Raw genomic sequence first — 14,149 nt, 5'->3', positions numbered from 1 at the left:
TATGTAAAACATATGCTGGAATAGTTGGTGGTTCAGTCTGCTGTGGCGACCCCTAATAAATAAGGGACTGAACCGAATGAATGAATATGTTCTGATTAATGTTTGTATTCAGTGTGATGTGTTTCTCTCTGTGTAGGTTGGTGAGCGGTGTTATGAAGACTGTATGTTTGAAGCCGCTCGTCTGCTTTTTAATAACGTGTCTAATTTCGCTCGTCTGGCGTCAACGCTCGTTCATCTGGGAGAGTTTCAGGCGGCGGTCGACAGCGCACGCAAGGCCAGCTGCACACGCACATGGAAAGAGGTGGGAATTCAGTGCAAACTGATTTAATTTTATTCTGTGATTCATGATTGTATTTTTTCTGTTTATTTCTGCTTTTAAATGCATTATGGGAGCTTGATCTTTCTTCATCTTTAACCTTAAAAAAATCCAAAAAGGGACTTTTATGAACATTTGTAATAGTTTGCATTGCTTTATAGTCTGGGTTGGTGTTGTCAGTTACACTACAAACACCTTGTAATCAACTGCCAGTACATTCTCTGTTATTTTACAGGCTTCTTTCTCTGGATATTATTTAGTAACATTTTAATTTGATGCTCCATTTGAGTATCAGTAGACTGTCTACTTAATATCTGCTGAAACTGCTCCTTCAACAGACATTTAACTGACTATAAGAAACTTTGCAAATACATGTCAACTTACACTAACCTTAACCTAACAGTACTTATAATCTAATGAGAATGAGTTGGCATGTAGATGCAGTGTAACTTAATTCAACAAATGGGCCATCAAAATAAAGTGTAACCATATTATTTCTTACATATTATTGTTACGACTTTCAAGTTTGGCTCTGGGGGTTAAAAAAGGTATGATTTGATGTGATTAAATTTTGTGGCAAAATATCAAAACAACAACCAAAATACAGCAAAAATAAGTGAATGTATTTACAAAAGTGAAAAGAAGTCAAACAGCAAAAATATATACAAGATCTCACAAAAGCAAATAAATCCATCAATGTATATTATGGATGGGGAAACGAGAATTAAGTGGCGCCAAATAAAAGAAAACAATATAACAAAAACCCCAAAACTAGCTGGCATTACTCTTTAAACTATCTAATAGAAAATAAACAAAACATCTTCAGCGTTTGCACGCTATAACTGAGCAACCCTTCTTACCAAAACTACAGAGAAAACTTACAGCGGGTGGCGCTCACTTCTAAACTGGTGTGTTTAGACAGTGGAGTTACCTGCGTGATGCGAGCTGTATGTCACGTGACATCTAAGGCCCCGTTTACACTAGTGCATTTAAAACGGCGTTGTAGAATGAAAACGATCCGCGTCCACACTCGCGTTTTACCCAGCGTTTCTGAACTGCTCTCCGTCCACACCAAAACGCTGAAAACGCACATCACGTGACCACACACACACTCTCGGGCAAGCGCTCCAGCATTTCTACCCAGATGAGAGCTCTGCTTGTCGGACTGCTCATCAAGCATCTCCCGCTGGATCTAATCTCACTATATTTGCTAAACGTGATATTTCATTCATGTTGTTGTCTTTATCTAACGACATAGGCCAATTCCCTGACTTTGGTCATTGGAATCTATTAAGTTACTTGTTCACGGGTAACATGTTTTGGTTAAGCGCAAAGATAAGTTAATGATTAATCCAGGTACATTGACTGATCGCTTGCTTTTATTTCCTACAATGTATACACTTATTGTATGTTATACTTTTATAATTATCGATTATTAAAACTGATATTCAGCAAAAGAGAGGGTGCGTTTCGTATTTTCACTGAAATTGAAAGGAGGCAGTTGTTATAGGCTCCGTTTTGTTATAAATATCCACACAGTGAAGATGACGCTCATATATGCAGCACGGCGCCTCAACATTTCTGCTGTCTGTTAAGTTGCTAATATTAAAAAGAAAATAGGCAGTTCCTTAAATCATGTTTACATTTTATTGTTGAGAAAGTGAAACAACGTAGCCAAGGTGATGTGAATGAAGTTATAAAGTACACTGTTCCCTTTAAAGATTTACCCGTGTCCTCGGTATGTTTTCCATATCAAACTGAGAAGGGGGAGACTGCAGCCTTGATCAAACTTGCGAAGTCTTAACTTACAAGAAGAGGATGCGAGACTGAACTGTGTGTGTTAGGCTACTTAATATTGAGGAAAAGCCCCAATCAGAGAGGCGAACGTTTGCAGCCCCGCCTCCGTTTTCAGATGTCTCCGTCTTTCCCCATCCACACTGAGACGGAGCAGCAGCGTTTTAGAATGAAAACGGCCTTTCCAGCGTTTTCAAAAAGCTCCGTTTTCGGCGCTCGAGAACTCTGGCGTAGTGTGGACGGATGGCGTAACCGTAGCAAAACTTATGCGTTTTCAAACTAAAACGCACTAGTGTAAACAGGGCCTAAACTCCTCGATTCCCAGGGGAGGGCTGACACCAGAGATCAGGAAAATGTCACATACACACATACAAGATGGTAACAGCGACCAACAGCATACACACACAAGCAAAATATACAATTCAATTCAATTCAATTCAGCTTTATTTGTATAGCGCTTTTACAATGTAGATTGTGTCAAAGCAGCTTCACATAAATGCTCATAGTAACTGGAACAGTGTGGTTCAGGTTTTAGTGTTTAAGTTCAGTTCAGTTCCGTTTAGCTCAGTTCAGTGTGATTTAATCATTACTGAGAGTTCAAACACTGAAGAGCAAATTCATCGATGCACAGCTCTACCAATCCTGAACCATGCGAGGCAGTGGCGACAGCGGAGAGGGAAAAAAAACTTCACCTGATGGGAGTGAAGAAAAAAAACCTTGAGGGAACCAGACTCAGTTCAGCATGACCATTTTAATTTCTCCACTGGCCAAAAGTCTTGTGCAGAGCTTCATTCGCCGTGGTTGAAGCCATGTACATATGACTGTAACAATTATACAGTGTTGGGCAAGCTACTTGACAAATGTAGTGAGCTAAGCTATTAGCTACTCTACTTAAAATGTAGCTTAACTACACTAAAAGCTACCCCCTGGGAAATGTAGCAAGCTAAGCTAAAAGCTACATGGCAAAAGTAGCTTAGCTACATCTAAGTTATTTTTGCAATTTTTATTTTTAAATCGAAGCAACTTAAATCCAAGTCAATCATATGAGATCAATAAACCTGTCAATGAAGCATATGAGGCATAATAGTTCAGTTCAGTTATTTACTGTAAATAATATGCTGTACTAAACAGAAACACATTTTAGTATATAACAGCTAAAACTAAAAATCCAATAAAAACAGGTGTCGCACATTTAAATTACTATAGTCATTTATAGTAAAGGGAAATATATATATATATATATATATATATATATATATATTTGTAATAAGCATTATAGTGTTATATATACTAAAGTATTTTTATTTTTTGAGCACAGCATCAGAAATGTATTTAAAAAGTTATTGCATCTTAACGTACTTCTCGAGGTATGGTCAAAAGGAATCCTGCTTCAGAAATAACTTCTCTCCCTCAGTCATCTTTCCATCAAGCAAGTTTCACCAGAGGTGGCAGTAATGCACCAAAATGTTTGTTGTCGAACACCATAAAACAGGAAGAAGTACGGAACCCCGGAAGGGACGTAGTGGGGGAGAAAAAAAATGGGTGGGTGAAAAAAAAATAATGGGTGAAAGAAAAAAATGGGTGGGAGGAAAATATATATTTCTAAGTTTTTTGCGTTCTCTCGCAAAGTTTTGCGTTCCCTCGCAAAGATGTTTTGCGTTATCTCGCAGAGATGTTTTGCGTTCCCTCGATGTTTTGCGTTCCCTCGCAAAGATGTTTTGCGTTCCCTCGCAAAACTGTTTCTCCACAAACACTTCCTGTTCACTTCACTCACGTAAACCCTCCCGTTTTTGCTGAAATTCTCCCGTATTTTACCATTCTACCCCACTTTCTTTACATTACTGTGCGTATGCTACCTATGAACCAGTGAATGCATGTATAAGCGCTGACTGACAGACGCGCTTCGTACAATAAACTGATCCCAGATCAGCGTCTGTACATGCCATTTACAGAGGAGCGGGTGTATGTTTAAACAGACAAATACACTGAATAATATGAAACATCTCCGTCCTGCATGTTTTATTTTAAACAGCTTATTTTCTCTTAAATGAGCACAAACAGTTTCTAAAGTAATGGACTGCTTTCATTATAGATCTGTGCATTCTTACAGAGACACCCCTGTTATCAAACTAAACAAAACATGAGATTCATTTGCTGCGCACTTGTTTGATAACAGAAGTGTCCCTTTAAATGGCGCGTACAGACGCTGATCTGGGATCAGTTTTTATTGTATGGAGCGCGTCTGTTAGTCAGCGCTTATACATGCATTCACTGGTTCAAAGGTTGCAAAGTGAAAGGCGACAATCAGCGCACAGTAATGTAAAGAAAGTGGGATAGAATGGTAAAATATGGGAGAATTTCAGCAAAAACGGGAGGGTTTACGTGAGTGAAGTGAACAGGAAGTGTTTGTGGAGAAACAGTTTTGCGAGAGAACGCAAAACATCTTTGCGAGGGAACGCAAAACATCTTTGCGAAGGAACGCAAAACATCTTTGCGAGGGAACGCAAAACATCTTTGCGAGATAACGCAAAACATCTTTGCGAGGGAACGCAAAACATCTTTGCGAGGGAACGCAAAACATCTTTGCGAGAGAACGCAAAAACTTAGAAATATATATTTTCCTCCCACCCATTTTTTTCTTTCAACCATTATTTTTTTTTCACCCAGCCAATTTTTTTCTCCTCCACTACGTCCCTTCCGGGGTTCCGTAAAGAAGAAATCATCTTCTCCCCATCATATGGATTTACTTTCTTCGGCTAGACACCGGCCTCACAGCTCAGTGAATGTCAGTGCCGTCACTTATTGAACCGCGATTGGTAAATGTAGCTACTGCGCTACTTGACTAATAAAATAGCTTCGCTACTGAAAAACGATTTGATTTAGAAAGTAGCGACGCTAACCCCACGCTACTGAGAAATGTAGCTAAGTAAGTAGCATCACTACTTGTAGCGACGCTATTGCCCAACACTGCAATTATATTATTTCAAACTACTAAAATGTCAATAAAAGTCACTATGTTAAACTGTAGAGTAGAATCAGCATAAAAAGTGGACAGAGCAGAGATCAACATCCCATTCACAACCTCAAATAAATGGAAAACACTTGTAAATCACAAAATATGGAAACTTTTACAGTGTATTATTATAATTTACATTGTATACGGTGTATATGCTGAGCACAGTATATAGATATATAATATAGTTGTAATGTGAAGTGATGCTCAAGGCCAGCGTGTCCATATAGGCAACCTAGGTAGTCGCCTAGGGTAGCAGAATAGTGAGGATGGCAAACGCACTCCCCAACGCCCCCCTACCGCCCACCCCCACGGTCCTCACACTCATCCGCGACAAACCCCTCCCCCCCTGGTCCCCACTATCATCCCGCGACAATGCAACCCCGACGGTGCTCACTTTCATCCTGTGATAACCCACCTCCTGGCGGTCTTCACCTCATAAACCGATCACTTTTATTTTCACTTTCGACTTGAGGGCGGCATGATAATCCTTTGCCTAGAGCGGCAGTCAGGCAAGCAATGGTCAATACAGGAACAAACTAATGTATACAGGCAATCCAGAGTCGTGGTTGATGAACAGGCAAATGGTCAGTGTAGGCAGCAGACATCGTAAACAAATAAATAAGGATGGCTGACGTGAAACTGACGTTTCGACACAGTGTCGAGATCCCGAAGCGCAAGTGATTCGAAACACTGCACCAAAGCATGATCCGAAACACCCAGGTCACGTGACTAAAGTGTTTCGAAACACTTGGTCACGTGACTAAAGCGATTCAAAGCATTGATCATTTCAGAGGCGTTTCAAGACCCGAAGAATCTGCATTTGACTGGCATGATCAAGGACGTAACCGTGTCTTGTATGGCTTAGTGGACCGTGCGTGTGCACAACAGATCTGTGTTACAAATTTGTTTTGGGTTCGAATCCCGACTAGTCCAAATACTACAAAATCATGATTTTATATATTTTAATCATGTTACTGTTTTATGGTGTAGTCTAGATAGGATACAGCTACGGATATGCCATCGATATAGCATCATTTTTGTAACACTGTAAAACAATAATTCATATTTTTACAGTACTGTGATGGGTTTAGGTTTTGGATAGACGTTAATAAAATACAATGGGAAATTTAATTAATAATATAAATAATTATTGTTAACTTCTGGCCACAACTGTATCTGATCTAGCAACAACCCTGTTTTATGAACAAAACAATACAAATTTATTTACAAGGTGTTTATTCGTATGTCAGAGCAATGTTGAAACAAAACGATACAATAACAAAGCATTACCAACTGCTATTGAAGCATTTCAAAATAATTGTTTCAGTATGGATTCGAACCCATTATTCCCGCATGGTGTTCACGGACTCTAACCGCTCGTATAAACCACTTGCAGATTCAGGGCTGCAAAGTGGGGTTTCATACCCTAATTTGCTCAACTGTTCTTTGCTGAAGCTGTTTCAGTGAAATACAATTAAAATGACCACTAGGTGTCGCCGTAGAGTGGTGTTTCGAAACGTTTCGAAGCTTCGACACATTTGCTTCGATAGTTTCAGTGTTACACGAAGCCTCGCTTTGCCCACCACTACAAATAAACAAGGGTCAAAAACATGGCAAGGAAAACGTGTCGTAATGTTCACAATCAGTTCAACAAGACTCAACATAGATATGTGTGTGTGTATGTGTGTAAGTGCTCTCTTTATAGTCCATGTAATTAGTTCATGAGTGGCTTCAGCTGTGAGTGTTTGCAATCAGACAGGATCTAGGCCAGATGTGTGAGGGATGCATGACTGGATCTTGTAGTTCTTTTGCTGGCAGATTTGTAGTTCATTAGCGACCGGTGTGTTTACCAACAATCTGCACAGGCTGGATCACTGGTGATCGTGACAAAAGTTTATATATATATGAAGTATATTTCACTCAACAAAATATCTCTGCACTGCAAAAAAGGCTTTTCTTATATGGAGTTTTTGTCTAGTTTCCAAATATCTAACAATTCTGAAATCAAGAAGCATTTTCTAGACAAGTGAACATTTTTCAGAAATGATATTTACAAAGTGAGTTTTTCTTTATATCTTGCAAAATAATATACCAATAGGGTAAGAAAAATAATATTATATTAAAACTAAAACAAGATTATTTTGCTTACTCCACAGAGACAATTTCTTTATTTATCACACACATTTTGTTGAAAAAATGGCAGTCTGTGCAAATTTACAAACTGCAAATCAGATCTTTTTCAAAAACCAATGCTTTTTAAATATGTTTGATGCACTTTGTCATGCACAAAACCCATTTGCAGTTTCCAACAATTTTCCTTTGCTCACTGAAATCTTAAACGAGACTTAAAACATGTCTCTGTCTTCAGGTCTGTTTTGCATGTGTGGATGGAGAGGAGTTCAGACTGGCGCAGATCTCAGGCCTCCACATCGTCACTCATGCAGATGAACTGGAGGAGCTCATTAACTATTACCTGGTAAACAGCCTTCATCATCATCATCATCATAATCATCATCTCAGTCTGTGTTTGAGGTCTGGGCATGTTTTTTGATGTCTGCTCTCTGGCTCTAAGGATCGTGGGTATTTCGAGGAGCTGATTGTCCTTTTAGAAGCAGCTCTGGGTTTGGAGCGAGCGCATATGGGCATGTTCACTGAACTCGCCATACTGTACTCCAAATACAAACCCCAGAGGATGAGGGAACATCTGGAGCTCTTCTGGTCCCGCGTCAACATCCCGAAGGTGCATCTCTTTAACCTTAGTGTGCTGTTGGGGATGTTTTTATCCACTTTGGGGTGATTTTGAGGCTTAATTTTGAGGCACAACTTTCTCTGTGTTTCAGCAAATGGACTGATTTTTGATGACAGATCTTATTTTGACACATATTTTGGGAAAATGCTTTGAAAATTTTCAAGAACTCAACAATACACTCTGAGCAAATTGACTTCCCTTTCGTTATGTTGGGGGCTGTTTTTGCCCTATTGACTTTCATTATAATCACATGTTTTGATTGCAAAGCCATGACAGCATATAATCATGCATTCTCGATTGTTGCTGGTTTATTTTGTTGGGAAGAGGTAAAATTGGTAATTTCTACTGTTGATCAGTTGCAGTGCAAAAAATTGACCGAACTACCTACATTTGTGCTCATACACTTACCGGACTTTGCTGACTGCTCATCCATGATGCAAATCTCCCATTCCACCACATCCCAAAGGTGCTCTATTGGATTGAGCTCTGGTGACTGTTGAGGCCATTTGAGTACAGTGAACTCATTGTCATGTTCAAGAAACCAGTCTGAGATGATTCACGCTTTATGACATGGTGTGTTATCCTGCTGGAAGCAGCCATCAGAAGATGCAGACACTGTGCTCATAAAGGCATGGACATGGTCAGCAACAATACTCAGGTAGGCTGTGGTGTTGACACGATGCTCAATTGGTACTAATGGACCCAAAGTGTGTCAAGAAAATCTCCGCCACACCATTACACCACCACCAGCCTGAACCATTGAAACAAGGCAGGATGAATCCATGCTTTCATGTTGTTGAGGACAAATTCTGAGCCGTCCATCTGAATGTGTCAGCAGAAATGGAGACTCATCAGAGCAGTCAACGTTTCTCCAATCTTCTATTGTCCAGTTTTGGTGAGCCTGTGTGAATTGTAGCCTTAGTTTCCTGTTCTTAGCTGACAGGAGCGGCACCCGGTGTGGTCTTCTGCTGCTGTAGCCGATCTACCTCAAGGTTGGACGTGTTGTGTGTTCAGAGATGCTCTTCTGCAGACCTCGGTTGTAACGAGTGCTTATTTGAGTTACTGTTGCCTTTCTATCAGCTGGAACCAATCTGGCCATTCTCCTCTGACCTCTGGCATGAACAAGGCATTTGCGCCCACAGAACTGCCACTCACTGGAAATTTCCTCTTGTTCTGACCATTCTCTATAAACACTAGAGATGGCTATGCGTGAAAATCCCAGTAGATCAGCAGTTTCTGAAATACTCAGACCAGCCCGTCATGCCACGTTCAAAGTCTCTTAAACCCCCTTTCTTCCCCATTCTTCCCCCAACTGCAGCAGATCGTCTTGACCATGTCTACATGCCTAAATGCATTGAGTTGCTGCCATGTGATTGGCTGATTAGAAACTTGCGTTAATGAGCAATTGGACAGGTGTACTTAATAAAGTGTCCGGTAAGCCTCTCAGCTCTAATAACATAGTAAACATAGTAAATGTATTTCTGCACACACACTATAATCAGCTCTTTTACTTCACTGAAAGACTATAATAAAAAAAATAAAAACATTTTGCACAGGCCTGCTTAAAGTGTTAACAGTGCCAACTAATGATCGACAGTAAAAAATACACGTTACCTCTTCCCAACATGGTAAACCAGCAGCAATCAAGAATGCATAATTATATGCGGTCATGGCTTTGCAATCAAAAAATGTGTTTATAATGGAAGTCAATGGGGCAAAAACATCCACCAGCAAAGCAAAAGGGGAGTCAATTTAAACAATACACAAGGGTTAAGTTTCAAAACTGAAATATTACATATTTAATGTGATTATTTATTTATTTATTACTTATTAAAAAATTTATTTAATATTAACCTGCATAATATTTAATGTCAAGATGGTGATGAGCACACATGCAGTTGAAGACAATATTGTTTGTGAAATTTTTATTCTCTTTCAAATGTTTCCCAATTGCTGTTTCTGTTGGTCACACTTTATTTTAATGGACAATCCATGCCATTAACCATGTTGTGTTAATGCTGTTGTGTTTGTTATGCTGTGCTGTGATTGGTCAGGTGTTGCGGGCAGCAGAACAGGCTCATCTGTGGGCGGAGCTTGTGTTCCTGTATGATAAATATGAGGAATATGATAATGCCATCCTGACCATGATGAATCACCCCACAGACGCCTGGAGAGACGCAACTTTTAAAGAGCTCATCGGCAAGGTACACACACACACACACACACACACACACACACACACACACACACACTGCAGAATGTATGTTATGTCCTCTTTCTCTAACCCTGTTGTCTTCAGCCATATCTTATTCAGTAATCGAATCAGTGACCTTCTTGCTGTGAGGCAACAGTGCTAACCACTGAACCACTGTGTCGCCCTATATGCAAATTACATATACTCATATTTTGATTTCACAAATATTGTGATTTTCATATGTTATGTCATATATGCAACATGCATTTCAAAATAATGCAAAATGAATAAAAAAGAAGCTATTAAATATCATCCCCACTTGCAAAGAAACGCATGCATACAATAGACGCATTTCCACTGTCGGGCCAGTGTGAGGCAGGGCTTATATCGAGCCAGGCCGGGCCAATCGCCCGGGAGATTGAGCAGTGAGGCTGAAATCATGTCGCGTTTCCACTGTCGGGCTAGTAGCTCGCATCGCATCACACAAACCCCGCCCCCAGAACGTCCCCTGAATCAAACATCACACAGCCCGCCCACTTCAGCGTGAATCAGGCAGATAAAGCACACCATCACATCATCACCAAACCATTCAAATAAAAACAACCGAAACAAACAAATGACACGCTACTGTACAGCATTACATTGTATGTCTATACGCACAGACCTGTGTGTTTCATTCATCATATTCATTTACTCTCCGACCGACTGTTTGCATTGAAATCGAGTGGTCTCACCACTAACGGAGGGACCCAGCGCAGTGAGCGCACCATGCATAATATAAAACCACAGAAATTCTCTGTTAATAAAGACAGAAAAATGAAAAGAAATAAGAAAATCATCAATCAAGAAAACATCCTGGTTTAGATAGACGCTGTCAAACATTCAGCCCAAATACTCCGGAGAGTCCTGAAACATATTAATATTTCCTTATCGGCTGTATGACACTTAATAGGTAACTTAATAGGTCCTCTTTATTTAAGGGTGTTTGGATGATATCTTAAGTAAAGAAAAGTGTTACGTATTTCAGCACATAAGAGCAAGTAATAAAATATAGGCTATATTTCGTTGCGCTCATTCACTAATAAAGCTCTTCATGTATTTAAGAAAAAAATATGTAGCCTAGCATACAGAAAAAAGGTTGCCTAGTTTCTGCTTTCACTCACCCAAAAAATGCTCTGTTTGCATGATTTGATTAATATCATCGTATCCAAATACTTAATAAATATTATTTCAAACCTTCTCCGGTGTTTATGGTTTTTAGAAAATATCTAAAATCATTCTTTGTAAAATGAAAGTTTAAAACAGTTTAATTCATGTATTGTATATACCCACACTGTTATAGCTTTTGTTTGTTTTATATTGGTTTATTCATTTAATGTGATTTAATTATATCCAATATTTGTAATTCGTTCAATTATTTCAGTATAACTTAGGCTATTTTATCAGGATATGACACTATTGTTTTGAGCCTACAAAAGTGGACACGAAATTTGTAAAGTTTCATGTCTTTCTGTTTATATTGTGTATTATCACCAAAATAAATAACAAAAAGAAAAAAAGCCGTGCGGCATCAACAGAGCGGTGAAAGGAGTGCACTTTTACTCACTCACATTCACATACAGGCATCTAAATGTGCACAAACACACCTTTTAAACTTGACAAAATCTCTCGAAAACCTTTACTGTCTATTGTGTCTTTAATATGGTGTAAAGATTATTATGCGTCATTGAAACATCAAGGAGGACGCAGCAAAAAAAAGTCACTTATAAATGAAAACTTTATTATTTTATGCAGCAGCCGTACATTTAAAAGGGAAACATAAGAGCGATCATACGCAAAAACACCCCGAGTCTATAAGGCTAGAAGTTTTCTTTCCCTTATTTATTGTTTTGTTTGGTGCATGTACTCATGTACTGTACGATCGGAAAACCGTGTCCGTACTCCGCTTCTCCTTTCACTCCGCCCCGAAGTCCCATCTAGCCCTCTTTGGCCCAAGGTATTCGGCGGGCAAAAAAAGGCCGGCCGCTGGCCCCAAGTAAGCCCCGTTTTGGCCCGATTAGGCCCCGGAAGTGACGGTGAAAACACAACTGGCCTTGGCTCACCCTGGCTCACTTGCTTTAGGCACGATAGTGGAAATGCGGCTATTGAATGACCGATAATGTATTGATAAGTGTCTGCCAGAAGCATTATATTTCATTTAAATATCCACTTTGTCACTGATGTTTTTTCCTAAAGAACTAAATTGTCATGGTTTGAGATGTTGAGATTACTGTTATTATTGAGTATTGCTGTTGTGATTCAGGCTGTTTTTCTTGTGTTGTTTTTGTGTGCTGAAGGTGGCGAATGTGGAGCTGTATTATAAATCTCTGCAGTTTTATTTGGACTATAAGCCGCTGCTGCTCAATGATCTGCTCTCTGTTCTCGCTCCTCGACTGGATCACACCAGAACCGTCAGCTTCTTCAGCAGGGTACCTGAGCACTGATACAAAACACACTCATATTTTAGTGTTTTTAATTTAATACTGTTTATTAATTTATGTGCATTTGTCATTTTTCATATATGAGAACATCAGATTCTTTCAATTAGTTTTTATTATTTATAATATAATTTATTTTATTTTATTATGAATTTTATTATATTAGTTTATTTTAAATATATATATTTAATTTTTTTATTGTACTTAATTTTTTTTCTTTTTATTTTACAAACAATAAATAACCTTATTGAAATTAAATTAAATTCTTACTTAATTTTTTTTATTTTATTTTAATTAATTTAATTTTTATTTAATTTTTATTTATCTTGTTTTTTTTCTTTATTTTCTTTTCTTTTATAAATTTCTTTTAGTTTTATTTTAATTTATCTTATTTTATTTTATTTTTTACTTAATTTATTTGTTTTACTTTATTTTATTTTTGTTTTATTTTATTTTAATTATATTTTTAATAATTTTTCTTTTAATTTTCTTTTATTTTCTTTTATTTTCAGCATGGAACTGTGATTAAAAATACAATTGGGACTTTTTATATTGCAGTTCTGTCTTTTTGTCTTTGTTTCTTATTATATAATTATGAGGTAAACTGATGAGTGAAAAAAGATGTATTATCATTTTATAAGAATATAAAATGCTGAATTTCAATTAAAATAAGACAGATTTTATTTTTGCTTGTTGTTTGTACAAGATTTTTATTTCAGCTGTAGAAATAGGCTGCCAGTGTTTGGCTTTGTTTTATTGTGTTTGTGTTTGCAGGTGAATCAGTTGCGGCTGGTTAAACCGTATCTCAGATCAGTGCAGAGTCACAACAACAGAGCTGTGAATGAAGCACTCAACAACCTGCTGACGGAGGAGGAGGACTATCAGGTGAAACACACACACACACACACACACACACACACACACACACACACACACACACACACACACTCATATACACACACTCATATACACACACACACGCTTCATAATCTGCTCGTCCTCTTCCTCAGGGTCTGCGCTCCTCCATTGATGTGTTTGATAACTTTGACTCCATCTCTCTGGCTCAGCGTCTGGAGACTCATGAGCTGCTGGAGTTCAGACGTATCGCTGCTCATCTGTATAAGAGTAACCAGCGCTGGACTCACAGCATCCAGATCTGCAAGAAAGACAAACTCTACAAGGTACACACTGACTCCACAACACACACACACACGATGCAGAGCTCTACACATTTATTTATTTGCAGTAAACAGAACTTGCACAACATTAACAAAAGTAAGTGTTCCATCCATCCATCCATCCGCCCACCCATTCATCCATCCACCTGTTCATCCATCCGCCCATCCATTCTTCTATCCGCATATCCACTCTTCCATCCGCCCACCCATCTATTGATTTATTCTGCCCATCGATTCTTCCATCTGCCCACCCTTCCATCCATCTATCCTTCCACCCATTCATTCTTTCATTCCCTCATCCATCCATCCCTCTGCCCATCCATCCATTCCGCCCATCCATTCTTCCATCCTCCTTTCCAGTCTTCCATCTGCCCATCCATACAGCCGCCCATCCATTCTTCCATCCGCCCATCCATTTTTCCATC

At 38.8% G+C, this 14,149-nt stretch overlaps 1 protein-coding gene across 4 annotated transcripts in view; it reads left to right on the top strand.

The window, feature by feature from the left end:
• The window catches only part of cltcl1 (clathrin, heavy chain-like 1), a 110,868-nt gene that overhangs the window by 82,574 nt on the left and 14,145 nt on the right, over positions 1 to 14,149 (top strand). For 3 of the 4 annotated variants that reach the window (XM_073910008.1, XM_073910007.1, XM_073910006.1), the window contains exons 23-29: positions 137 to 301; positions 7,495 to 7,602; positions 7,699 to 7,866; positions 9,930 to 10,079; positions 12,406 to 12,537; positions 13,321 to 13,431; positions 13,557 to 13,727. In XM_073910008.1, coding sequence (XP_073766109.1) covers positions 137 to 301; positions 7,495 to 7,602; positions 7,699 to 7,866; positions 9,930 to 10,079; positions 12,406 to 12,537; positions 13,321 to 13,431; positions 13,557 to 13,727 — 1,005 coding nt within the window. Of the gene's footprint in view, positions 1 to 136; positions 302 to 7,494; positions 7,603 to 7,698; positions 7,867 to 9,929; positions 10,080 to 10,219; positions 10,871 to 12,405; positions 12,538 to 13,320; positions 13,432 to 13,556; positions 13,728 to 14,149 lie in introns of those variants that run through there. The other variant, XR_012384033.1, reaches the window with a different exon arrangement.

The sequence above is a fragment of the Danio rerio genome, chromosome 8, assembly GCF_049306965.1.
Source record: "Danio rerio strain Tuebingen ecotype United States chromosome 8, GRCz12tu, whole genome shotgun sequence".
Classification (NCBI taxonomy): Eukaryota; Metazoa; Chordata; class Actinopteri; order Cypriniformes; family Danionidae; genus Danio; species Danio rerio.
Note: the sequence above shows the minus strand (reverse complement) of the source record. Positions and strands in the feature narration are given on the sequence as shown.